This window comes from Perna viridis, chromosome 10 (genome assembly GCF_037379345.1).
Source record: "Perna viridis isolate PV_CMFRI_1.1 ecotype Kerala chromosome 10, ASM3737934v1, whole genome shotgun sequence".
NCBI lineage: Eukaryota > Metazoa > Mollusca > Bivalvia > Mytilida > Mytilidae > Perna > Perna viridis.
Window position 1 is genome coordinate 1,256,282 of NC_142454.1, and position 27,978 is coordinate 1,284,259.

At 31.1% G+C, this 27,978-nt stretch overlaps 2 protein-coding genes across 13 annotated transcripts in view; both read right to left on the reverse strand.

Moving 5' to 3' along the window:
* Nucleotides 1-5,679, reverse strand: part of LOC148604084 (protocadherin-11 X-linked-like) — a 34,630-nt gene extending 28,951 nt beyond the window's left edge. Inside the window, exon 1 of the mRNA XM_088547774.1 lies at nucleotides 5,526-5,679. The gene's annotated coding sequence lies outside the window, so the exon portion shown is untranslated. The remainder of the gene's footprint in view (nucleotides 1-5,525) is intronic.
* Nucleotides 5,680-7,081: 1,402 nt separating this feature from the next.
* The window catches only part of LOC148604085 (protocadherin-11 X-linked-like), a 42,124-nt gene continuing 21,227 nt past the window's right edge, over nucleotides 7,082-27,978 (reverse strand). For 7 of the 12 annotated variants that reach the window (XM_088547769.1, XM_088547763.1, XM_088547761.1 and 4 more), the window contains 6 exons: nucleotides 26,682-26,739; nucleotides 17,175-17,280; nucleotides 9,753-12,479; nucleotides 9,046-9,108; nucleotides 8,089-8,197; nucleotides 7,082-7,458 (listed from right to left, as the gene is read on the reverse strand). In XM_088547769.1, the coding sequence (XP_088403895.1) occupies nucleotides 7,262-7,458; nucleotides 8,089-8,197; nucleotides 9,046-9,108; nucleotides 9,753-12,446 (3,063 nt within the window). In that variant the 5' untranslated portion in view covers nucleotides 12,447-12,479; nucleotides 17,175-17,280; nucleotides 26,682-26,739 and the 3' untranslated portion in view covers nucleotides 7,082-7,261. Of the gene's footprint in view, nucleotides 7,459-8,088; nucleotides 8,198-9,045; nucleotides 9,109-9,752; nucleotides 12,480-17,174; nucleotides 17,433-25,632; nucleotides 25,719-26,681; nucleotides 26,740-27,978 lie in introns of those variants that run through there. The other 5 variants (XM_088547768.1, XM_088547766.1, XM_088547764.1 and 2 more) reach the window with 3 other exon arrangements.

The window sequence follows — 27,978 nt, forward strand, 5'->3', positions numbered from 1 at the left end:
ACCATGAATCAAGGATTCTCATAAACTGTGAACTTTGAACTTTGCATGGAAGCATGTGCAAACATGCACATGCATGTTGTCACAATATTTATGTCTTGTGATGTTTAACTGTGCACCAGGCTCATTCTTGTAATGAAATATCCTCAGCAGTGGCAGATCCACACTGTGAAAAGGAGGGTGCCAGCTGGGGTTCCTCAGAAATGGGTGTGTGTGCTAGGACATTATTTACCATTTTTTGTCAATTTCACACAGGAAAATGACAAATTTCCAATAAAAAAGGGAGTGCCAATCCCATGCACCCCCTCTGGATCCGCTGTTGCTCTGAACATTTTATACTAAACGACTTGATAAAAACAAAACATTTTCCTTGTAAAAATTTTAACGCAAAAAGAAGAAAGATGTTCAGACGCAATAAAAACTTCTATGATTTTTTTACCTCTCAAAAAGACTCCAGCTTTAGTAGCTGTATGAATAACATAGTTGTTATAGAATATTAGTTCAAAGGAAACATCATTGTCCAGGTCAGGGGTGGATCAAGAATATTAAAAAAAGAGAGGGACTCTGATCAAGATGTTTATAAACAGAGATACAATATATCATTTGCTATATTTACTATCTGTAAGTTGTTATAAACCTAATTTTTTTTCGGCCTAAACATACATGTACCGAGCAGTTCTCGTAAGTGGTTTGTGCATTGAATTGTGCGTTACTTCTGTTGTCATATTTTGACAAGGTAGAAAAGTTGTTTTAAACATTTACAATATCACAGTTTTCATTTTCCGGCAGCTAATCATGTCTGGCTGCTTCATGCAAAGAATGAATAAGTGAGCCACTTTATGGTTTACTCTAATTCTGATTTGTTATAATCTTAATACCAATTAGAATTAAACTGAATATGGGATCACATCTGTAAAAGCATCTTCGCTACCCTAGGATAACGATCTTGCCCCCTTCCTTCGTGCAATGGGAGGGGCATGACCATAACCCTTGCGTAACGAAGATGTTGTAAAATCTAGGAATTGGAAATAAGCCACTCATTGGTCTATATGATGTTAAAGGCCAATTTTATTTGAAATAATCCATTTCCAAAAATTTTTGTAATGTTCTCTTTTTCACCGTCACATACTAAATGACTTCTAAGCAATGCCAGAGTTTCCCTCCTTCATTTAAACCGGTATTGCATCTTATATATAAGAACAGATTGACGGACGCTTAAGGAAAAACAGAGAAAAGGAGTTAAAATTGATATCCTGCCGATGAACCTGGTCCATACCCCTAGTTTTTTTTTTATCAAGCCTGGCTTGCTAATGAATTCTTTGAATTTATATATGTTATCCTTATGACTATTTTTGTATTTTTGGTGCTTTGTCCAAACTATGAATATCTTGTTCTTCACTCCAATTTCCTCAATACGAACATTGTTGAGCTCTTGATTATTGAATAACAGAAAAAAAATTGTCAAATTTTAATCTATCTGCTTAAAAAGCACTTAAATATTGATCATGTCAAAAAATAAGTTACTTTGGATATTATTCATGCTTTTCTGTTGTACCAACAGTTCGGAAACGGAAAAGGTTGCCCGGAAAATGATTTCGTATTTTACAATTTCAGTATAATTAGTTGTTAAAATATGCATTTTGTAAAGTCCATGTTGCAGACCGATTCGAAAACGTTGTATTAATTTTGTTTGTTATTCAGTAAAAAATATTTAGATAAACATTGTCATATTCTACAGGGTCTTATCATCTCTTAATCTTTGAAAATGCACTAAAATGCAACCATTTTTAGGGGCAATTTTGTTCTGTGATTAAACAGTCAACTTTTGTCGGGAAAAGTTCTTTTTTACATTTTTGAAATTCTATACATGTGACCTTTACATGTTACTTGTTTCCTAATACCTACAATAAATTATTTCACTTAAATCACTTATCAAACTGTATTGGGGTCGATAGCAGAAAACTTAACCGTCTTTCACTTTGATAAGTAAAGTATTCAAAAACAACATTGATTTATCTTTCCATTGACATATGATATATATGATATAACTGTATACCCTATAGGCCCATTAAACTCGAAAACTAAAGCACTTTTTGATACCTGTCCGCAGCACTAGTGCCTATGTCATGAAAGGTTGTCTACAAGAACTTGTGAACAAAAATGGAGTTTCACCAGGAATGAATGGAAAATGGAGTTCACAGATCTTGAGACTAGTATCAAAAAAAAATTTTGAATTGTTTTGGATAAAAATTTTTATCCAGTTTTGGTGGGGATGAACAGATAATTACATCATACAAGTACAACATGTACATATCATTATATAGGCTAGAAACCATTAATTCCACTTCCCATAGGCTTCTATGCTAATTTCACAATATTCAATGGCTTCTCTGGACTTTACCTTAACTTTAACCTGCAGATGACTATATATCAGCATGATTCTACATATGTCATCTCACAATTCTCAGAGTGGCATGTGGGGTTAGCGGACTTGCAGTGCAGTACTGGTCACCGGAAGTGAAGTGTCTATAAATAGCATGGGAAATCCCAGTGTTTTCACAAGATAGGGGTATATTTAGAAATCATTATGGAGATTAGGCTTCACATCACAAGAAGCAAAATGCACCTATAAAATGTACAGAAATGTTTTTCCTTTCAGAAACTGTTTAAATTTTTTAAATGAGATGAGACCTTTTTTCACAGCACTATGAGGAACAGGGGTAATTTCTGCGTAGGACTATTTTTGCGTACATTCCAAATGCTCATTGGTTGAATTGGTGGTCTGTAACCTAAAGAGTCACTTTCTGTCTTGGAAAAAATAAACAACTATACAAGTATCTTCCTATACACATACTGAATGCATCTGCAAAGTTTCACTGAAATGTGACAAGCACTTTTTTAAATATTTGATTTTTAAATATAGGGTAACCAATTTGCACAAGCAAAAAAGTAACAATATTCTACCATACTTAAATGCATTAAATATTTGCAAAGAACTTTTTCTGACTTTTCAAATAAAAAAAATCAATCACGACTTGTTTTTTAACAATATTAATAAAGAGATAGCCTTTAAAAGTAATCATTTCCTGAAAAATTGGTCTATTTTTAAAAATTCATTTCTGACATGCCTCCCCCTTTTTCTTGATCACATGTCAAAAACCCTAAATCTTTCAATTTTCACAAAAGGTGATATCTTTGGCTTCAAATTTGTAAATACAGTGTTTTCACATTAAAACATGACCAGTAAAGGGCACCTAAAGCAAAAAAAAGTACTCAAAAACGGATTTTCCATGTTGCCATAGGGAAATGCTTATATGTCCTTAACCGCAGTAATGAAAGTGAGTTTTTCCTCATTTCTAACCAAATTTTTGCTCAAATCTATACAAAACTTGATTTCAAGTGCTGATTACCACCATATTTAGGTAAATATAGCCCTCAAAGTTTAATATTTGACATTTTTACTAAATTTTCTACACTTTTTACTATATAGGACATAAAACTCAGCCCAAAAGACCAATTTTCCATAATTTGGACCTATAGCTTAAAAAAATGCATATTTTGAAGGATTTCTGTAGTGTATTCCTATCATGGCAAAGTTTGTAAGATCTTCAAGTAGTTTAAAGCTATTCCAAGAAACTTTTCATTTTGCCATGGCTTCAGCTTAAGGCTAGAAACCACTAATTCCACTTCCCATAGGCTTCTATGCTAATTTCACAATATTCAATGGCTTCTCTGGACTTTACCTTAACTTTAACAGAGGACTATATATCAGCATGATTCTACATATGTCAGCTCACAATTCTCAGAGTGGCATGTGGGGTTAGCAGACTTGCAGTGCAGTACTGGTCACCGGAAGTAAAGGGTCTATAAATAGCATGGGAAATCCCAGTGTTTTCACAAGATAGGGGTATATTTAGAAATCATTATGGAGATTACGCTTCACATCACAAGAAGCAAAATGCACCTATAAAATGTACAGAAATGTTCTTCCTTTCAGAAACTGTTTAATTTTTTTAAATAAGATGAGAACTTTTTTCACAGCACTATGAGGAAGAGGTAATTTCTGCGTAGGACTATTTTTGCATATGTTCCAAATGCTCATTGGTTGAATTGGTGGTCCGTAACCTAAAGGGTACATAAAAAATTTAATGTAAAGAAAATGCTTTATTCCTATATTTTACTCTTTCCCTTGATTACTCTTCTACCACTCTAACTTAAAGGATTAATGTACATGTTTGATAAAACTCCATGAAAAATATAAGGAACTAAAGTAGCTTAGCTATCCAGAAGAATATACATGTACAAACCATTGGTTTGAAGTCCACATTTAATCATATTTGTCATAAGTGATAGAAGAAATTGTATCATTGGTACATTCGTGAAAATTGAAATTTAATCTCCCAAAGAAATTCTTACGTTTAAACATGCTGTCAGAATAAAAAAGATAGGAATTGAAGTGTTTTATATCAACAGAAATGATATTTCTATTTCTATGTTGTACTGTTGCATTGTAAATGTATTGACAATTCTACATTTGTAAGACTTAAGTATTTCTAAGCTTTGAAATTGGTGCATGTTAGTATGGCAAGCTAAAGTGGACAAAAATCAATATTTTGTAATATTAGAAAATCAGTCACATTTTTTAATATTACAAAATGATTTTCTAATTTTAAAAAATCGTCATTGAATACAACAAATCCATTTTCTAATATTAGAAAATCAATTTCTAATATTCAAAAATAGTTTTTTAATATTAGAAATTCAATTGAATTTTTAATACTAAAAAATGACTTTTTAATATTAAAAAAGTGTTTTGTGATATAGGAGAGTTTGTATTCACTAATTTGCATAACATTAAGTGTCAAATTGGTTGGCAAATAAACAAATAAATAAACAATTGAAAAGTTCATGATTAGAATCCAATTTTCAAAACACTTTAACTTCTTTATTTTATATCCAATTTTGGTTCGGAGAAATGTTTCATTTAGATAAATAATTCATATTTTGTTTGTAAATTTATAAATCTTTTACCTGAAAAATAAATTTGTAATGATATTTATTTATAAACCTCTATTTTCATATAAATTTATAATTAATATCTCGTGCACATGAAGTCTAATTACTGAATATTTATTCAAAAATTCCATGGATAAAAAGAACTTTATTTGTAATTTTGGGAACCAAAAGAATTATCTTGAAAAATGAAAAAGTTATGATTTAAAGTTGATGCCCCATGCCACTCCATGGATTTTTAGCCAACCAATCACGAAGCACTCTCCTATAAGAAATCTAATTTGTAATATTAGAAAGTGAATCATTTTTTAATATTAGAAAATGCTTATTTTTGTCCACTTTGGCTTGCCAAAAATGTTAGGGTTTCGCTTGTGGATAATATAATTGCAAACAAGTCAATTTTCATGAGAACGAAGTATAATTGTAACTTAGCTTAAAATTGTGAACAGAACAACTTTTAAATTCTTCCCCGACTTTTTTTCAATTGTCTTGAACACAAAAATGTGTCCAGCTACCTTGTTCTTTCTCGCAGCTATAGAGCGTTCCCAGTATTTGATAATTTAAAGCCAGGTCCCTTCCTTCCTCTTTTTTTTCCAATACTGAAAACATTTTCCACGCCCTTTTCAGTTTCACCCCCTACTGCTAGCCAAGGGTGAAGACATTTAGGGAAGTGTAACGTTAAAAGTATTGTTAATTAAATGCTAAATCGGCACTCTTCTATATCGTCCCTTTTCATCAAATATTTTGATGCAAGTTCAAAAATATATTTCTGAGCAAATCCAATGATCATGTAATGGTCATTTCAAATACAAAAAAGCATTATTGAGTAAGATTGTATTGTCAGGTCGGTGGTTTGTTAACATGCATGTTTCTGATTTTTTCCATTTTGCCTGATTCTTACCAAAAAAACTTACACTTAAAAGGATCTTTGTAAGTACAGAAAAAGGATTTTTCACTACTCTTAGCTGTAATGAAGGGAGCTTCTATATTTATATCATGGAAACTGTTTTGCTTTAAGTCAGAATATTGTGTCCCTGTGAATCCATCAATCTTCATACCTCATTTTATACAGGTGTAAACCCCATTGAATCCATTTTCATTTTTCTATTTTATCCTTGACTTTGCCAGTTCATGTAAGTTGTGATTATGAGTTCAGTAATTTTGTTATCATCTTAATATAAATCTTTGTATAATACAAATGTTTTCAGATTCATTTTTTTTCTTCAACTATTACCCATTGTAACTGTGTTGAAACGAATTTTACTCTCTGTATACATAAACAGTAATATAGAAAAGTAATTTTATCTTCATATTTATTTCAGGTAAATATAACAATTGTAAAACAATAACAAAAACAATATGTAACAAGTGTAAAAATCCGACAAATAACAATCATTAGAACAGCCACTTGCAAAAGTTCAATTCCAGTTAGGAAGAACAATCTCCATGAAGTAATTTGGACTCTGAAGCAATCTTTTGCAGGTTCTCCAGCTACTAGTTCTTTTTTCTGTATAATAAAGAAGAAAAGAATTAAGTAGTGTCTTGAATCACAAATATTACTCATATATTCCAAGGAAATCTGAATAGTTTACTTAGCACATATTAATTTCCATGCACCAGAAAGCGGGAGTTTTTCTTGCAAGGTTTGAATTGTCGCTATTTCTATGAGGATTGGGGAATTGCAAAAATAAAAGCTTGCTGAATTTAAGTCTAGATATTTTACTTATAATTTTCACACATTAAATTTGGAGATGTAAAAAACAAAAAATAAAGACAGCAGAAATAAGATAACTCTATCCATAGGACAAATGAGGAAATATGGCATCTGGTAGAATTATCTATACAGTTTGTGGAATCAAAAGTCACTATAGCGTTCTTTATAGATTAGCTCTGCTGTCCTTTGAATAGATTTCTCACAATGATTTTTTTTCTACAAGTGACACATGTATGACAGAAAAAGACATGTATTCTGTCTTTTTTTCAATTTCAGAATATTTGCTGCTTTTTCTAAAACAATTTTTCTGCTTGCAATTTTAATTGGATTAGTTATGGGTTTCAGAAGAATGCTTACCTTTAGTTTCATGTGATGAAAACTCAACAGCTTCTAATGTGCCTTGTGGTGCTCCATAACTTAGTCACATGAGAGTCACATGTCCAGCTTCCTTCTATATATAGTGTGGTGATTCACATTGTTAATTCAGAAGACAAGGTCTATCCCATTAAATGTTTCAGTTTATTTCACTATTATGCACTATACATAGGATGGAACCCACCCATCTTTTCTCTTCTGATCATGTGACTTTTGTCGACCATCTGGTACATGACGACGGGGACTGTCATACTGGTTCCTTGTATTACTGTTGCTGACAACGGTAAGAACGTCATCAGTTCTCTTAGAGGGTAGCAGTGATGGCTGTTTTAAGAATTTTGCCTTGTTTTTCATATCTCCTGGAAAATTACCAAAAAAAAATTACAAAAAAAACAGAAGTACAATGTTTTCTTTAGGTATTAAAACAAAACAAGGACAAAAACTGGAATTTCTTTTTATCTTAATTACCTGTTGGACACATTTTCTCCATTAATCATCTTTTCCATTGTGATGATTGAGAAATGGAAATAAGAGCAAATGTAAACTGGATTTAAAATATTGATGCTGAGAAAAGTGTGACAAAAATAACATTATATACAGTATATGTTTGCAATGTTAACTTGGAAATAGTCATGTAACAGTTCTGAATTCTTTAGGATCTATACAACATCGCTTTCTGAAATTGCATACTAAGTATCTAGCTGTAGTAATTTGTAGTTCCTGAGAAAAAATTTATGGAAATATTTGTTTTGTCCACTGTGTGACTGATAGAGGAATAAGAAATACTAGTATACGTCTCTCCACTGTGAAAAATTAGGTGCTGATTAATTTTTAAGAAGGTGTCTGGTTTAGGCAGGTTTCTGGTATAATCAAAGTTCAAATGAAATATGTCTTTTAACAAAAATATGTGAGGAAATTATCAGAAAAATATCTATTGGTACATTGGAGTCTAATAAGTGGGAAAAATAAACTAATAATATCATACATACCATGTGACCCATTAGTCTGTGTTGTATCTACATCACTACTACCATGTCCGCTGTCAGAATTTGTCGCTTCATCTGATAACTCACTGATGTTGTCAAAACTATGGTGACCCTAGAAACAAAAATAATATAATAATGTATTTATTTAGAACTAATAATATTTGTTTAAAATTAGGTTCAAAGCTAAGCAGAATTTTGTTTGTAAGTGGATTTTGTCTCAGAATCAGTTTCCTTAATAGAGACAACTAGATAACTCACTTTTTACCAACTATAAAACACGCAAATTTAACCTCTACTAAAACTACCTTTGAAATATACTGATTTTTCATGCATGCAAGTAACAATTATTTATTTAGAAAATAAACAGTTCATCACCTTTATTTTACCTGAAGAAGAAATAAACTCCCCATGTATAAAGGTATCCCCAGAACCCACTTATTACGACTTACAGGATTGGTGTAAACTTATACATTATTCATTAAAAATCTATAATTACCAAAGAAAGGCACTTTCAGCCAGAAAGATACTAATGTAAATAAAACAGTTTGATCCATTGCTGTCTTATTATATTCATGCAAATAATGTCATTTAATTCTCAGAACTCCCAAGCAGCTCTAGGATTAACAGGTTGATAGATTGCTCCCAAATTACATGCTGGATAATTTGCAGACCAGCACTTTTTAAATAATATGTTCTCATTACATTTTTGTGAATAAGTTTTGCAGCAATCAATTTGTTGTTATCAAACATTTTGTGAAAACAAACTACAGTTTCTGCAGTTCTGCAAAAAATAAATATATAAAAAATGGGTATCCAAATTCAACTTCAAAAATACATTTAATTTTGAAAACATAGTAGGCAAAACAAGTCGCAAAATTCAAAGATCACAGGAAAAGTTTGCAAAAACCATAAAAGTTAGAATCCATGAATAGTGCATCCTTCATTGATATACATACCAACCTTATGATCTGGGAGTTCTACATGGTATCTATCTCTCTTTATTCTATACTTATCATGTGGTTTCTGAAACAAAACACTGTTAGCCATCAGTATATACCATACAACTTCATTTTACTTATGTTTGATGTCACTTTATTTACACACATTTACACAAACATAGTCATTTTCAACCAAACACCTCTTCATACAAAGTGTCTGATCTTTATAAATAAACAAAAGCAAACAAAGTATATACAGTGAAATATCTGAAGAAGATCTGAGGAAAGGTGATGGCAAACTTTCTTAAAAAGCTTTACAGTCTTGTACTGAATAACATTGTCCTTTTTCTTAATCTACCATTCTCAAGTAATCGACAGTGACAGAACACAAATATGAAGCTGCACATTTTATGCTAAGTATAACCTCACTTGTACAGTAAGTTGATACATGCCCAAAACCAAAACACTTACAATGTATACTCCATCTATATGAAGCAACATTCCAAATTTGAAATCAGTTCATGATGAAATTCAGATGGACAAACAAGGTGATTCTAAAAAAAGTCTGTTGAGTGGGGGCGTAATCTATATTATTTTGTTTATCCATCAACGACAATAACTCAAGAAGTGAAAATTGTATAAGGAACAAAATTGGACTTGATTTATATATATCACTCATTATTCCAGCATTTGTTTTATTTTTTTTGTGTAAATTGGTGAAAAGCTTACCTCAAAATCATTGAAGACAGAGTTTGTAGAACTGGTATTACACAACTCCATGTTTTCTGAATCATCATCGATGGAGAAGCTGACTTCTTTCTTCTTCTTTATCTCTAAGTCTTTATTTCCTGCCAATCCATTCATTGCTACTTTTGACTGAGGTGTGATCTGAGAGAATGTCATAGGTTTTTGATTCAGTGCCTTATCTCGCCTGTCTTTATATCGTAGAACCAATATAATGGCGATCATTGCAGCTGATATGACAATTGTCAGAGCCACAACTACTATAGATATCATCATGTTTCTGCTCCCATTTCCACTTTCTGATTTAAAAGGACTGGTAGAAGAATTAGTAAAAACCAGAGTTATTTTTAAAACAGCAGAACTTTTTAACCTCCTATTACTGCCATTGTCACTGACCTCAATATTGAGTGGGTATGTTTTGTCAGAGATCAGTGGAACAGTTTTCCGCAGGTATAACTTCCCGTTTGTGGACTCCATTATGAACACATTGCCTTCATTACCCGTTGTAATATTGTAAGTCAGCTGACTATTACGGCCAACCTCATCCACATCATGTGCTTTTACTTGTGTTATAAAGGTACCGATATCAACAGAATATGGTATTCTAACGGTATTGTTGGTATTAGTTGGGTATGTTATATTGGGTCTGTTGTCATTGTCATCAATAACATAAACCCTAACAACAATAGAAGCTGACCTCTGTGGTGACCCCTGATCCTTAGCAACAACCTTGAACTGGTAACTACTTTGCTGTTCTCTGTCAAGTTTCATGGTGGTAAAAATATTTCCTTGTGGATAGACGATAAAGGGCACACTAGAACCAGGAGCAAGAGAAAATAAAATGTCAGAATTATCTGTTCCTTTCTGATCTTTATCAAAAGCACTGACAGTCCCAATGGAGTTTTTGGTGTCACTATTCTCTTCAACAAAAAACTGATAAAACTGAACATCAAAGTATGGAGCATTGTCATTCATGTCTTTGACAGTTAGAATTACAGACCCAGTGCCAGTCAGTGGTGGATTTCCACTGTCAACAGCAAGGACAGTAAACTTGTATACTTCTGCAGTTTCACGGTCTAAGGGTTTGTTTGCCGTCACAACTCCAGAAATTGAGTTTATAGAAAATCTGTCTTCAGAGTCATTATCCAAGAAATATTGTACCATGTTATTTGGACTGAGGTCATCATCTCTGGCAGAAACTTTTGTGATAAGAGTTCCTGGTGAATTATTTTCATCAACTGAGGCAAAATAATTTGTAGACAAGAATTCAGGAGCACAGTCATTATCATCTAGAACTCTGACATTGAAAGTCTTGGTGGAGCTTTTGACTGGTGACCCCTGGTCTTCACAGGTAACCAGTATATTATGATAATCCTGAGTTTCACGGTCAAACTTCTTCCTAATAACCACAAGATATCCTTTCTTATTTGTAATTGGCTGAAGAGAAAGAAATTCTCCAGATATACTACATGTAACATTCCCATTTGGTCCTGTGTCAGAGTCCTCAACACTCAATGATGCTACCACAGATGCAATATTTGTGGATTCAGAAATGTTAACCACACCATTTCCACCAGGTAACAGGAAATTGATTCTAAGTTCTGGTTTGTTGTTACCAGTATCCAAAATGTTAATGTATACAGTGGCTTGAGAACTTTTGGGTGATCTCCCCTGATCACTTGCATCTATGTAAATTTTGAATTTTTTTCCAGCTTCATAAACAATATTTCCAATCACAGATACGAATCCAGTAGTTTTATTGATTGCAAAGAGACTGTTTATAGAATCAAGTCCAGACTGACGAGAACTAAAGCTATAAATAACTTTCCCGTTTTTGCCAATATCCTTATCTGTTGCAGAAACAGCGAGGATATCTGCCCCTTGACTTGTCCCTTCTGCAATGCTTATGTTATATATGCTTTGAACAAAGACAGGAGAGTTATCATTATCATCCAGAACTTCAATAGTTACAGTAGCTGTGCCAGCATTTGATGGAGTGCCACCATCTTTAGCTATGATTTTTAGGTGGTAACTATCTGTCTGTTCACGATCTAAAGTCTGCTGTAGCACAAGATTCAACCAAAAACCACCATCCACCTTTGGCTGAGCATCAAGATAGAAAGGACCATTGTGTGGAACAATTTCATAACTTTGAACTGAGTATTGTGAACTAGAATCACCATCATTTGCATCATCAAGTGTTAAAGTAGTTCCTGCAGTGGCCGACTCTTGTATCTGTAGATCTATGATATTCGAAGGGAAAACTGGTGTATGGTCATTTTTGTCTTCTACTGTGACATGAACAGAATAGATTCTAAATATGGATGGCACAGTTATAGATCTAATGACTATGTCAAATGTCAGAACACAAGTATCTCCAAAGTCACAGACACTCTCCCTATCTATCTGGATCTTAGTCCGTAAATCTCCTGTTTTGTCATTGATTATGAACAAATTCTCAATATCTGTTTTATCAAGAAAGGTATATCTAAGATTATCAAATTCCTGAGTCGACATATTTGCACCAAATCCACTACTTGTAGCTAGATTGCCCACTAATGTATCCAGTGGCATTTCTTCCATTATCTGGAAGTTAATGTTTTCTCCATGACAAATGTTTGTAAGGTAAAGTAGTCCAATGATAATGTACAGTATCATATTGTCTGTGGGTTTCTTCATTATTTCAGTTCAACACTGAAGTATTTATTTTATCTGAAACAGATAAATATGTCAAATAATATGGGTAAAAAATTCACACTACTGAAATCTTGCATCAATGGATCCTTTTCTTTTTGTTATTGAAAGATAAAATTGTCAACTATGAAGAGCATTCCTTATGAAATTCTGATCAAATTTTTTAAAAAATCAAAGAAAAAAATATCATACATTTTTTTTATTGATAATAACATGGTAAGTACAAATATTACATAAAATAAAAGCTGATTTCAGAAAAATTTTGGTTTACATTCCATCTTTTCAAAGAGGGAGAGGTTTTCAGAGGAGTCAATTACCCAAATGGACAGTAACAATCACACTATACTAAAATGAACCTAATGATAGATCATTATAGTAATATTTTATATACTTTTTAATACGCTTTAAATATTTTTCCTATTGACAAAATCTTTATAAATAAAATTATGATTACTGAGGAAACACAAATAGTAACCACTTAATCATTTAACACATAGATGTTAAAATACAATTTATATTTAAAGGGAAATGATTACTGAGAACTAAAGGAATTAAACCACAGGTCATCCCAGTTCTTAGTCAGGCTTTATAAAATCAAAATATTTTCTGGAACTGGCTGTTATTTTTGACACCAAAATGCTAATGCAAATACATTTGTAACTGACTTAGAGCTACTGGTAATTAGGACAAGATTCCAACTTCCATGGTGTTTAACCAATCTGATACTTGTTGAAATGTTTTTTTTTGCTTTTTTGCTTCAAAGTTCTTTTAAACAATGAACATTTCCTTTCTTTTTATAACCTAAATGTACTTAATTCACTATCACTATATTCAAACAAGTGCAAGTTTATCAACTTGAAGTACATGTACTCCAAATTCTAGATACTGCAGTGTTTGATCTCATTAAATCTATCTGTTATAATCAACACAACACTTTCCCATCACAGATAAGGGGAGACTATCCTGTCTCCAGTACAGATCTCTATCTCAACAGGTCATCTGTCTTATTTGTCAATATAACCCTAATGTTATTGTCATATTGATAAAATATCTATGATGCCATACTTCTCAACAAAGATCATCACCCAGAGTACCAGGCCTTATAATGAAGTATTTGGTCTGTTATAGATAGCCTATAGGTGTTCAGCAGGGGTACATTGTATGGCCTTAACCATTTGCTCTTCTAGATTATGGGAACTTGAACACCACACAAAATTTTTAAATCAAGCTGATTTGTGTCAATCAGTTGAGATTATCCTTCTCTAATATAAAAATACTGTCATTTACATAAAATTTATTTTTCCTAAATTTGTTCAGAGGCTTTTTCAAAACATGTTTTTTTTTCCTTGACCTAACTGTCAGTTAGAATATTGATACAATGTACCATCACAAATATTATTCATAACAACTGTCGTATTCAATTTTGATTTATCGCTATTAAAATCCTCTGTAGATCAGAACTGAGGTTATTGAATACTGTCCTGAGGTAATTGAACAGCAGGTTCCTTACTTTGTGTCACAGTATTAATTAGATGAATCTTATAAGGTTGATTCTTATTTAAACAAGTTTATCTGTATATTGATGAGAGCATTATTATAGACATATGAAATAGCGTGAAGTAGTCCTCACAGATTACTGTTTGACCCCCTTTGACTGGGAAGGTCCTGGAATGCATGGCTATATTACCCATTGTTTTATCAATAAACATGACATAAAGAAAGAAATATTTAATTAAAAAGTCAAGAAATTGTCTTGTCATCAGTTTTATCAGAGATAAATCATACAGAATTTATTGAAATAAACCAATACAAATATATCTATCATCACGGAAATATGAGATAGTATTACTACAGCAATCATCAAAGAAATATGTGATAGTATTACTACAGCAATCATCGAAGAAATATGTGATAGTATTACTACAGCAATCATCACGGAAATATGTGATAGTATTACTACAGCAATCATCACGGAAATATGTGATAGTATTACTACAGCAATCAGCACGGAAATATGTGATAGTATTACTACAGCAATCTGTTTAATGCACTGTCATTCATAAAATGCAAATGACATGACATTAAAGTGAGGAGGGGTTAATGGTCAAAATTATTATCTTGATTTTTTCCAATAATTTTGATGATGTATCCAAATGATTACTCCAACAACTGTTTCAAATAGTTTCCATTTCTAGTAGTGTCATACAGCATAGAGAAACAATAAGTAACAACAATCCTATTTAAGTTGAAAAAGTGATTATCATCATTTTGGCAAGACCAAAAAATTAATAGGTTATCATTTGGATTTGGAATTTATTTTGGAATACAGAAAATGAGTAATAAAGAAGATTTGTAATATGTAATAAACATGATTTGTAATATGTAATAAACATGATTTGTAATATGTAATAAACATGATTTGTAAATCAAATCCTTACTAAGGGGTTAGTCATGCTAGCATGGTTAAGGGATATGGTTAGTTAACACCCTTAGTAGGGGTTAGTTGTACAATTTTTTTCCCTGTTTTTTTAAATCCAAAAAATTTCCAAAGTCAAATCATGACTTTTGTATATTTTCCTGCAAATTAAAGGGGTAGATAAACCAACAATAATTTAGGGCATATTGTGATATTGTAACTTACAAAACATCTACATTTGGCATGACTACATCTGGACCCTAGTTTATAGAAATGATAAGTCCTTCTATCATGACTGTGTCATAGTGATGCCACAAAATAATTTTCCATATAGTTTTCAAGGAATTTGTGTAAAAAAATTAGTTACTTAATGGCAGTTTTTTTTTTTAAATTTAAAATATGAAGCCCAATATTTGAGCAACAAAATATTTTTGTACATGCATTTCTCCACATATATATGTATGTCTCATAAAAAAAGTTATTTTTCAAACTTGACTAATTATTTAAACTTTGTCATCAGTTTTCATGCAACACATAAAAAAAGAAAGAGAAAAACATTATATTTGGTGTTGGCAATTTTGTAAAAGATACAGCTTCAAATTGGGCTGCAACTGAAATTTACCCAATAAAGTGGGTTTTAAAAAATCTCCAGAATTCCTTCCCCCTCCATAAACCCAACATCAACATATCAGATCCCTTTGATCCTCATATATCAATTTATCAAACAGAAGCTGGCATTTTATTACAAGTTTTTATTTAAGTTTGTCATTAAAGTAATCCTTAAATTATCTAAGTTTGTGATTTATCAATGGGAGATAACTCTGTACAAACATGTTATTCTATGGAGTGAGATAATATCACCTCATTTAATCTTAACTTGTGATAAAATACTGCTAATCTAATTATTCATACCTTCCAGTTTAAAATTTAACATTTATAAAATGAATATGGAAGTTAAACAATCAGAAAATTACATTGTTTTATCAATTTTACCACCCAAAAAGAATATCAAGACACTGCTGGGAAACCAGAATGTATTTTGAATTTCTAGAAAGTGATACCAACTTGTGAAACAAAAAATTACATTGTTTCATAATTTTGTATTTTATTTTTCATCAGTTAAACATTCTAAAGTAAAGGTTAAAATAAATTAAAAAAAAACCCCAACAAATTAATATAATCTAATTCGATTGTTTATTTGACATCTGGGCAAAATAGGTTATTTTCCATAAACTAACTTGATACTGTGATATCATAAACATGGATCAGTCCACAGTCCAAAATTCAATTAATTCCAAACTAAATAAGGCTCTGATGAAGAGATGAATCCTTTTGTTTTTTCACTTTAATTGATTAGACATTAAATTCTAAGGACTACTTTTAATATTTGACAAAGTTATGTTCACATAACCAACTTTGGGGCAGTTAATGCACTTGTTCATAAATCGCTTTGCTGTTCTTGAAGTGTAAACAGCCCAAAATGTGGTTATTTCACATTACTTGGTCAAAAATTAAAAACAATCCTTGAATAAACTGACCAAAGCATATCTAGCCCCTTTTTGTTTGCTATTTATTAACATACAAATATACCAACATCTTGTAAGAATGACATTTTTTTTATTTGAAAAATGCATTCAATTTGTTTTAGGGGCAGAATGATAATTTGTAAGTTAACTTCCAATAATATTACCTAAAATTCTCAGAAAATCAAAATAACTTCTATTCACTACTTAGAAAATTTCAATAAAATAAAAAGAATGAAAATTGAAATTTCTAATTATGAAAGGATGTGTAAAAAAAAGTGTTCTTATAACCTTCAGATGCCTTTTATCAAATATTGCAAAATGCTTCACTATGCTAATATAAACATTTTGCACTATAAGACAAAAATATATCGAAATGATGACAATTAACTGCTAATAAACACCCAGAGTAAAATCCCTTCAATTACCAAAAAATTCATAAAATAATAATAAAATTAAGCAGGTAAGCCAAGGTTTGTTTTTGAATTCTCTAAATAGGTATGATACAAACTATTCAACTTATACTAAGAAAAAAAAATAAATATATAAAATAAATCATACAAGAAGGTCACGATTTCAATAAGCCAACAAATACCAGAAAAATAGGACTCTAAAATTTCCATTTCCTGTTATCCCAGGGCTAGTGATACAATGTATTTAGTAAAAAAAAATATGTTATTTGAAAAAGTCATATTTATTCCCAAGGCAGAAAATAAAAAAATTCTAAATTACTGTACAAATAATAACAGACTTCTCTATGCTTATATAACATACCTAATAGAATTCTGTAATCAGTTTATATTCCACTGAAAATATCATCTTTATGATCGGTAATCGTTAATCTTCCTGAACTAACAGTCACTACTTTATACAAATGACACTGGAAAATAGAAGTCATGAAAAATTAACGTTGTCATTTAAAGTTTAAAAGGAAAGTGTTGTAATAATGCTACTGTATCATTTTGTATCAATACAGTCATGAGGCCACCCATTACATCAACCAACCAATGAAATATAGAGGCGGCCATTTAAATCAACTTGGACACATTAGCAGAGTAAACATTTTGATAAGCTGATATTTCTACCCCTGATTGAGAACAAACTTTGACAACAAAGACAGCATATAGATGGTTCAAACCAGACTTTTATTCTGTTACCCAAATAATAGCTCTATATAAACTGGTATTGTGGAGAGGTGTGAAAGCTACATAATGTCAATTAATTTATTTACAACTTTGTTCAAATAGGATTATCCCCCCTTCAAGTGTGCAAATACCAGCTCCTGTTAGTATTTTGAAGGGGGATGTTTGTTTTAAGGAAAATGTTGACTTAGAAATACAAATATCATCTGTTACAGGATATCCCTTGTATTGGGAGACACCTGAAAGAATTCAATGAGTAAATGTATTTTGTTGTACGTTTTGTGAAAGTGTCAAGTATTGATCTTTTGTAGACAGTATTTCTTTTCATGTCATCACAAATTATAACACAGCAAACATCATCAGAAGACTTTGATTTTCATACAAGTACATAAAAATTATAAAATGCATCAATATGGTTATGACAAATGGTCCAGTGGCAGATCTGGGATGGGGGCTAGGTTCTCCCTGCGTTGGAATCCCCCCTTTTTTGTTGTTGGCAAATTTAATTATTTCCTTGCCTTATGTGGGCTTAAATGAGCAAATACCAGCCACTGGACACCCTCTCTCTCTACACACACATACACCCTTTCAAATTTCAAAATTTCCACCCCAGTAGTCCTGTTTTTGATGAAGAATTCAGGGTGCATGAAAGAAACCTTTGGACAAAAGAACAAACAGTAATTTTATATTGATCTCTATAAGATTGCATGGCCATATTGTTACTACAATTTCCAATTAAAAGCTTTGTATAAAAAAAAGTTTCAAATAAAAATTCCAACAAAAATGTCAAGAAACTGGTTCATGACCAGCGGTACAAGTTCTGGATTATTTGCTCACTTCAGTTAAAATACATTTAACCTCCCTTTTTCTCAATAAAAAGAAACAATTTGTTCTTCAATTTCTACAAAGTAAAGATTATGATTCAATAGGTCAATAATTCAATTAAAACTTAAAACACACATATAAAGTAAAGTATCACTTGAAGAAATCTCACGTTAACATTATTTCACTACTAGTTTAAATATTTGCTGAGTATATCGACCCTTCTTCTGAAGAAAGTCAAGCTACGGATTTGGAAGCATTTACTTTTTGAAGAAAGGCCTAGTTATACATCTTCTGTCAATAAGGCATACTTGAAATTTAATACTGAAAATAATTATTTTTGTAATTTCAGTAAGTTCAAATACCTAATCAAACATTTCATTAATACAAAGATCAGCTGTAGGAGGTCTATAAATGGAATTGTTTTAAAGATCATCTAAAATTAAATGGTAAAAATGAAAATTCAACTAACTCAGCTCTGAACATCTTGTGGCAAAATTTCAAAGAGAAAAACAAAAATGAAAACTGAATTTCTTTTTCAGCTCATTTATTTTTTAACAATTAAAGTACTTTTATGATAATTAATTATTAATAAAAAAAATTACCTCAATGAAAGGAATTAACTTCCAATCTATTATAGATTCTCAAATATCACCAGAAATCAGCACAACACAGGCTTAGCAAGACACTTCTTAATCACATTTAATCATTTTCCTGACCTATTTTCTTAATTGCCATGTGCACCAATGCATTGAAATAACTCTTAATGTTAAATAATTTCATCCCCTTCAGATCTGTAGCAATAATTATCCACTAATGTCTTGTAAAGTTAAAAGTTCTCTATAGCTAAATTACAGAGGTCCATCTTGAGCTTTGTTAATGCTCTGTAATGAGAATTTAGACCAAATTTCACCAGTGTGTAACAATTGTCTAAATTACAAAAATTTGTTCAGATAAATCATAGTGGACGGTAATGGCCGTTTATGACAAATCAAATCAGAGTCTCCAGTTGATCAATGACCAAACTGATATCTCAATCTCTCTGTCATAAGGTCAAACCAGGAAAGTATTCAATATATAAATAGGACCTTGTTCCTATGAGAGGCAACTCCATGCTGTACCTCCATTTTTGGAAAGTTTTTGTTAATATCATGCACATTTTCCGACAAATTACAAACAATACCCTACAACCCCCTCCCCACCTTTTAAAATATCTGAATCCAGGTTTTCCTGCCTTTATGTATAAGTAGGACATACCTTTCAAAGCTTTTCCAAAATCCTTTAAAAAAACTATATAAAAACATCAACTATTCCAGACAGGCAGAAAGAAATTAAACTGAAAATCTTAATATTTTTTTCAACATTCTTAAATATTGTCTGTTCACACATCAGTCAAGAATTAAATTGCTACTGAAATTCAAGATGTCCCACTAAATACATCAAATGAACACTACCATTGTCAAACACCCACCAATGAAAAGAGGAACTATCCCTCGTTATAGCCAAATATATAGTGGAGACAATTAAAATGTAATCAAAATATACACTTTAATATAGAATTGATATGAACACTATTGTGTTTAAATTAGCCAGGAGTAATTATTCTCCCCTTGTTAATTGGATTAGCATGTCTGGACCAGGTGGATCCCTGGGGAGGGGAACAACAAACAAACAATTTAAATAATTTATGATCAGTCTTCACAATCTTTTTGTGATAAAGATCAATAATGACTGATCAACAAATAAAATACATGTACATGTATCAGAGAAGTAACACCTAAAACCATTCAGTCATTTAAAACTGTCTTGGACTTTAAAAAAAAATGGCAAGTTTAATTTTGAAAACTGACCTGCATGTTCACACAAGCAATAAGTCTAAACATTTAGCCAAAGGCTTAAAGAATTGGCTCCAGTTATCATTTATTATATAAAAATAGCAAAATATTCTGAATTAAAATGGATATATAAAAGATCATATTACCTTCAATTAAACAATATTCTATTTTTAATTTTGGCCCAGAACTACTCACCAGTTACATAGTATAATCCAATTAATAATACACAGAATATGTTCAGAATATCTTAATTAAAACACACTATGTCGCTATAACACACCAACCCGTAAATGAGACTGCAAAAGATTATAATGACATCTGAAAAACTGCTGAGTTTTGCTTCAGTTGTATGCAACATGTTAAAGCTAAAGTGATGTAGACACAGCCATGAGCTAAACATGACAAAATAGAATTAAAAGTCTCATCCATCAATTTGTTAAATTATATTTCCAGCTTTAATTGATAATAAACAAATGTTTTATTACAGAAAGGATATCGTAACATCATATTTGTCCATATTGACAAATTTATGTCACATGTCACAGGGAATTTGTTTCTACATCATGTAAAATTCTATATAGTTTGACAATATGTGAGTTACAAGGGCCATTTGCCAAAAAAGGCAAGGTAATAAAAAGTGTGTTAAACAAGATAATATTACATCTGATGCATGCTGTTATAACCATAGGCTAGGAACGGGGTTCATATATCTTTTAGTCATTCTGTAAAATCTTTGTCATGAGTCAAACATATAATTTTTATTTCAAAAACTGATCTTACACAAAACCTCTTCAGGCAATTCATGCTTCTGATTACATAAAAAAATGTTATAAAAAAACCTTGTGCTTCCTAGCTTCTTCGATGGTAAGTAACAAATTCTCTCTTTGTTTTAAAAACTTAACATTTTTCCATTTATTATGATATTCCTGCAGTTTTTTGTTTTAAACTGCTTAGTACTTCACAAACAAGCTTTGCGAGCCAGGATAAGAAAATTGTCACATGGCATGAGCACAACACATCTAGAATTTGCATATTAATGTAATAATTGACATTAATAGATGAGGTTCAGTCCTGAGTACTTTATTGTAGACTTAAATACCTCTACACAGGAGATTGTCACGTTTCATCATCTCCAATATATAGTACCCATTTAATGAATATTGTATGAGTTCACTAACTGTTTCAAATACATATTGTACAGGTAAAATGATTTTTTTTGTAGCATAGAAACATCTTTCTCTTACTATTATGAAAGCATTAGTTCCTTTTGAATCAGCCATGAGCAATACAACAACAGTAACACATAAGTATCTATTTCCTATTTGAACTGTTTGACACTATTATTATTGGCAGAACTTTTTGTCCACCAACAAATTCCCATGGGCTTCATCCATCATACTTAAAATATAATTGATGATCTTAAATCTGATGATTCTTTAAAATGTAATTAACTACAATAACCATAACAATACAGAAATACCATGATGAATTAAACTCTCAGTCATATAATAGCTAAACATTAGGAAGTTATGTAAATTTTCACCTTAAGATTTTGAGATTGAAAAACAACATTTGTCTGTGCCAATACTGAAGTACTTGGGTCGCCTTAATTGTAATTTTTAGGGTTTCTGGAAAGTAACTGAATATTTGATCAGATTAAAAAAAAAAAAAACTTTCAGTACCCTGATAACATTAAAACTTATCATCAGGCAGAAAAAAAAAACTGGAAGGGCCACTCCTCAGAAGCACATCTACTAACCATTTGACTTACAATGTAAGTAAAAAATGTCTGAACTTTTAAACAGTTTTTTTACAAAATGTAAGATGAGCGTGACTGAACTCGAATCCTGCTCTCATTTTAACTACTTTGACCAGAAGAAAATTGAGAGTCAAAGTTGAACACTTGCATCTTTTTACAAAGACATGAAGAATATAAAATTGCCCACCTAACAATACACATAGTATCAGATTAATCATTGTTAACTGTATAATATAACACTTAATGACCAAATTAAAGTCTCCATTTAATTATAAATGATACTAACAATTCATCATCTTCATCTGATACAACACACATGGTAGATAGTGGGGTCTTAGAATATCATCTATAGCTATAATGATGTGGTAGTGGTGCTTTAGGATCTACAGTTATAATGATGTGGAAACTAGGGGTAAAATATCTTTACTACGAAGGTTAGTGATGAAAACATGGAGAGTAAAGCATAGAGTAGAATGTAAATACTGGGAGTATGTCAAAAATGTCAACCAGAGAAGAAACAGCCTCTTTCTGAGCTAGTTTAATCACAGAGCCTTCTAAGAACCAGACTATAATGATAAAGCTAAAAATATTCAATTAGATGTTCAAAAACATGTATGATATGTAGAGACTGTATAGTTAAAGCTAGTTGACTTATACCCACACTACCCTCAGCCTGTTGGGTAAACAGAACCAATACACTCCTTAGAAGCTAAATTCAGATTTGTATAATTTGGACCACCAACTGAGGTCATCTGCACATTAAATCTGAATGGCCATACTAAATTTTCTATCAAATTATAGATTATTAGTTAGCCATCATAAAAATATTCGTTTAATGGATATATAAATGTTCAATATAAAATGTAATGATTGGTCACTTTAGTTTATTGGAGCCAATATTAAAAAGGACAGTTTGTCTGGACATGACTGAGTAATCATAAGGTAACTCAGAACCAGTGCCCAGTCACTATGTTCTTAAGTCAGATATATATGGTGGGCTCCACCACTAACAGAATACTGTGAGGAATGAAGGTTTAAGATCCTAACATGTAACCAAAACATTCTAAACTGTGGCCTCTATCATTGCAAACTTTCAAATAATTCTATCTGAGGGAAATGTTACACAGAGGAGCTATAGAATCAGCATTATCTTCAACAGACAGACAGACAACATAGCATCCAACAGCTCTCAAAGGAGACATAACCATTGCAAAGTAATTAAAATAAAACTTTTATTGTGTTTCTAAAAAGTTTGTTCATGGAAGAAGATCACCTCTTCCAGAGTTACCATTTCTGGGAGAGAAATTTGAAAAAAAAAATCAAACCAATTATTTATTTATTCTAACACAGTCCTAATTATCTTACACTGAAGTAAGCTTTATGTTGTTCATTCCTGATTTCAAAGGTATTTCTTTTTTGAAACAAATTTCTCTTTTAACCAAATAGCAAAGGAAAGAAAACTCTGCAAACAAAGTCCAGTATTAAGTATTAATTTTTTATTAATATTTGCCCCATACTGTAGATTTTTTTTTAATATTTGCCCCATACTATAGATTTTTTTTATCAATATTTGCCCCATACTGTAGATTTTTTTATTAATATTTGGCCCATACTGTAGATTTTTTTATTAATATTTGCCCCATACTGTAGATTTTTTTTATTAATATTTGCCCCATACTGTATATTTTTTTATTAATATTTGCCCCATACTGTAGATTTTTTATCAATATTTGCCCCATACTGTAGATTTTTTATTTAATATTTGCCCCATACTGTAGATTTTTTATCAATATTTGCCCCATACAGTAGATTTTTTATCAATATTTGCCCCATACTGTAGATTTTTTAATCAATATTTGCCCCATACTGTAGATTTTTTATTTAATATTTGCCCCATACTGTAGATTTTTTTATTAATATTTGCCCCATACTGTAGATTTTTTATTTAATATTTGCCCCATACTGTAGATTTTTTTTCAATATTTGCCCCATACTGTAGATTTTTTATTTAATATTTGCCCCATACTGTAGATTTTTTATTATATTCAGAATTAAACTACGTGTTAATACAGTCTATAGTATACTGAAATATTTCAAATTGTAATTTCTGATTCAATTTCAAAGTATATCAAGCTTGTCATCTTAATAATAAAATTTAAAATGCAGGGGTCTATTTTCTGGTTTAGATTGTAATAAAGATATGTATATGAACTTTGACAAAAATACTAGAATTCATCCCTTACATTCATTAAGGTTACAATATTAACTTGTCGGGTCATTAAGTTATAGGTTTTAAGGTTTCTTCACCCAGCATTATATGAACTTGAGAGATTTATGTTAAAATCAGGAAAAATTACATTTTCAACAGTATGACTTGTAAACTTTAAATGACAAATTTGATTTATATATAAAATAATAAATTCAAATTTATTCTAAAATTATAATATACATCATAATAAAAGATTGACATCACTTCATTACTTATTGGTTACATTTTCCGTACATTCCTTATCATAAAATTTGGTTTGTCACTAAAATCTGAATCACTGAACAATTTATACTACACATGACGGGGCAAGAGCTCCATTACAACTAAAAATCACCATAGGTTACATACAGACTGAGAACAGCATTGTCAATCAATATCCATAAATTCAATGCTGTCATATTAATTAAACAAAATTTGATGAACAAACAGAAGAAACAATTAATTAGCTGAAGAAGAAAATGAAAAAGGCCCATGGCTGAAACTTTTTTCAATTTACCAAAAAGATGGTGAACTCCAACAGTAAGCATGTTTATGTCAAAACATGCCTTAATTTGCATGTGTCTCTTAAGGATATTCAGTGCTTTATGTAAGAATAACAAGGATTCCAAATGGTTGTGAAATCTTTAGATCTTTCATGTTAGAACAATAAAATAAGAAACAACAGATGGGTCAGTGTGCTTGTTTTTGAGATATAAGCATCTGAAATTTTGGTGGGAAAAGGATTTGTCTAGATTTTTTACAGGTTTTGTCTGAGTGGGGTTTATCTATTAAAATCACTGAAGAAATAAGGATTTCATAAATAATTCCCCCACCCACCTCCCTCCCCCCCCCCCCAAAAAAAAAGGAGATGTGGTATCATTGACAATAAACTGTCATTCATAAAAAGCAAAGCAATGACTTTTTTAAACTAAAGGTCACCACATGGTCTTCTAGATGGGCAAAACACATACCATAAAACAAGCTGCAAAAAGCCCCAAAATAACTTAAGTGAAACTACTCATATAAGGCAAACTTGACATAATCTATATTAAAAAAAAAATGAAAAACAAACAACCACTGGACTACAGGTTCCTGGCTAACATAACATTTTAAGTTGTGTTTAATGAAATTATGAAAAGAAAAGTGATGGTCACTGAGCAAAAAATATTAATGCTATGAAATGGAAAAAACCAGAGGAGTCCAAAAATCTGACAGAATTGCTGAACATGACCAGTGAACATCCTTAACAGATGCAATACATAACATGACTACAAGCTAAATGGTATTTTACTAAAGATTTGATAGTTTCTCCATTATTTAAAACTGCACAAAGTTTGATAACAAATAAAACTTAAAAACTTAAGCCATGTTCTCTTAATTTAAATGGCATTTTTTGAAGAAAAAAAATTCAGACACACATACTCACAGAAATATAATGGAAGTCCAAATTTCCAGTGACTGCTTACAATACAACTTTTGATATTCATGCTTCAGTTTAATGAAGGAAGCCGTGGAGAAAGTAACTAGTCATTTAAATGTGTGATATGATCAAATTGATGACGTTATCTCCTTCTAGGTCTATACCACCTATCAATCAAACAATCCAAGGAAGGCGTCCCAATTCAATTTCCGTAGAATAATAATCATTTTTGATTTATTCAAACTTAAAATTCAGGGTCACCAAAAAATCAGACAAAAAAGATTTAATTTGAAAATATATTGTCTAATCATCCTCTGTAAAATTTAAAGGTCTCTACCACTATGGCTCATTTTGATGACAAACAATTTGTTCAGCCTTTTATGTGTCAATTTCAATTATTAGAAAATAATTAAACTTTAGATTTTCAAGGAGTTTGAACCATACTTTTGATAAAAGAAGCCAAAAACCTTACATTGAGTCATATCAAAGTTTTATTTATTTTTTATATTGAACAATGAATATCCCATCATGAAAGAAATAGTAAACCAGAGTAGGTCATCCAATTATACAAAAAAATTAATTAATGGATCAAGACTTCCTCACAAATTAAAAATATGACACAATGATCAGACAATATTGTGTTGGAGTATACATGTAAAAATGAAGAAAAAAAAAGAAAAAAATTAAAAGCTGGTCATGTGATTCACAGTTAAATTTAGAACTTAGTGCAGTTAAAAATATATAGTGGCAAAAATAGTAAAAAAATCACTCATTTACAGAGATCATAATTAAGACATGACTACATCATAATAGTTGAAATTCATTTTAAATCAGAATAATTCTGGCTATGAGACTTAATTGACATGAACAGAAAAGTTGTGCACACAGCAAGTATCAAATGCAAAAAAAAATGAGGATAATTATCAAAAAAATATAGCCCAACATGTCAATAGAAAACAACTAAGATTTCTGGATTTAGAACCACAAGTATACCACTGAAAGGGGGTATCCATACCTTTTAAAAAATAAAAAAAAACAATAAACAATAAACATACCTTTAAATCCTGGTAATTGACAATCAACAATATATCACAAGTTGTAGAACATTACAATCTAAAAGTTTAAAAATGGACTGTATTAATGTAAATTGACTGCATTTTGTTTGTCATCAAAAACTATTATTAGGTATGAAATTCTTTGTCCAATCAGAATTCACCAGCAGCCATGGTTGAATAAGCCAATACATTTTTGACCTGTTTGTGGCTCTTTTGAGACTAGCTGAACAGGTCTAGAACAACAGGATTCACAAAGTTCCTTTGAAAACTTATTTAATACAAGCATCAGTTTTTCAGTAACATTAAGCTCTTACATAAAGCATCATCATTTTTGTACACATCAGCTCAAAAGTCAATATATATTTATTTTACAGACTTCATAAACACAATAACTCATGAAATCATAATGTTATAAGGTATGATCTTCAGTCATTAACAAATTCTTTAAGATGAACATTATGCCTAATATTGCCTTGAAGGATTAAAAAAATCATCTTTGTACAATACTGGTGGTTTAATAAGACACAGTCAGATTTAAACCTCACCAATGGACTTCTTACAAGATTAGTGGGATATATTACAATTTATACATCCATAAAGTTTGAAATAGTCTTTCACTTAGTCTGACACAAACAAAGTAATAAAACACATTATACCATTAAATGTTTTGTTATCAAACAAAGTTTTTAGAGCACTGCTGTGAGATTAGGATTCTTCTGACCAGATATGTAACAGTGATTGAAACAGAAATTTAATTCTGAATTGAAGAGTGGTAATCATAAGAAAACTTCTACAAATCTCTAAACATCAGACATTGTTTACTAATCAGGTATTGCAATTTATGAGGAATGCTTCAAGCAATTGTAAAGTGAAGCAGGGAGTTCCATAATCTTCTATACATCAGCTGTAGACAACTATCACTACAGCTTTTTAGTATAAAACCCTGCATTTTAAACTAATAATTTATGCCATTTTCTCTCTATCTCCCAGCAAAAGGATTTTCATTATGAGTGTAGTTATGCACAGTACCCAAGTCCCATTACAAAACATCAATGTGTAATACATATAGTTATAAGAACCAAAGAACACCCATGTGTAGTACATGCACACATGTAGTCATAAGAACCACAGAACACCCATGTGTAGGACATGCAACACATGTAGTCATAAGAACCACAGAACACTGATGTGTAATACATGTAACACATGTAGTTATAAGAACCAAAGAACACACATGTGTGACACATGTAGTCATAAGAACCACAAGACACCCATGTGTAACACATGCAACACATGT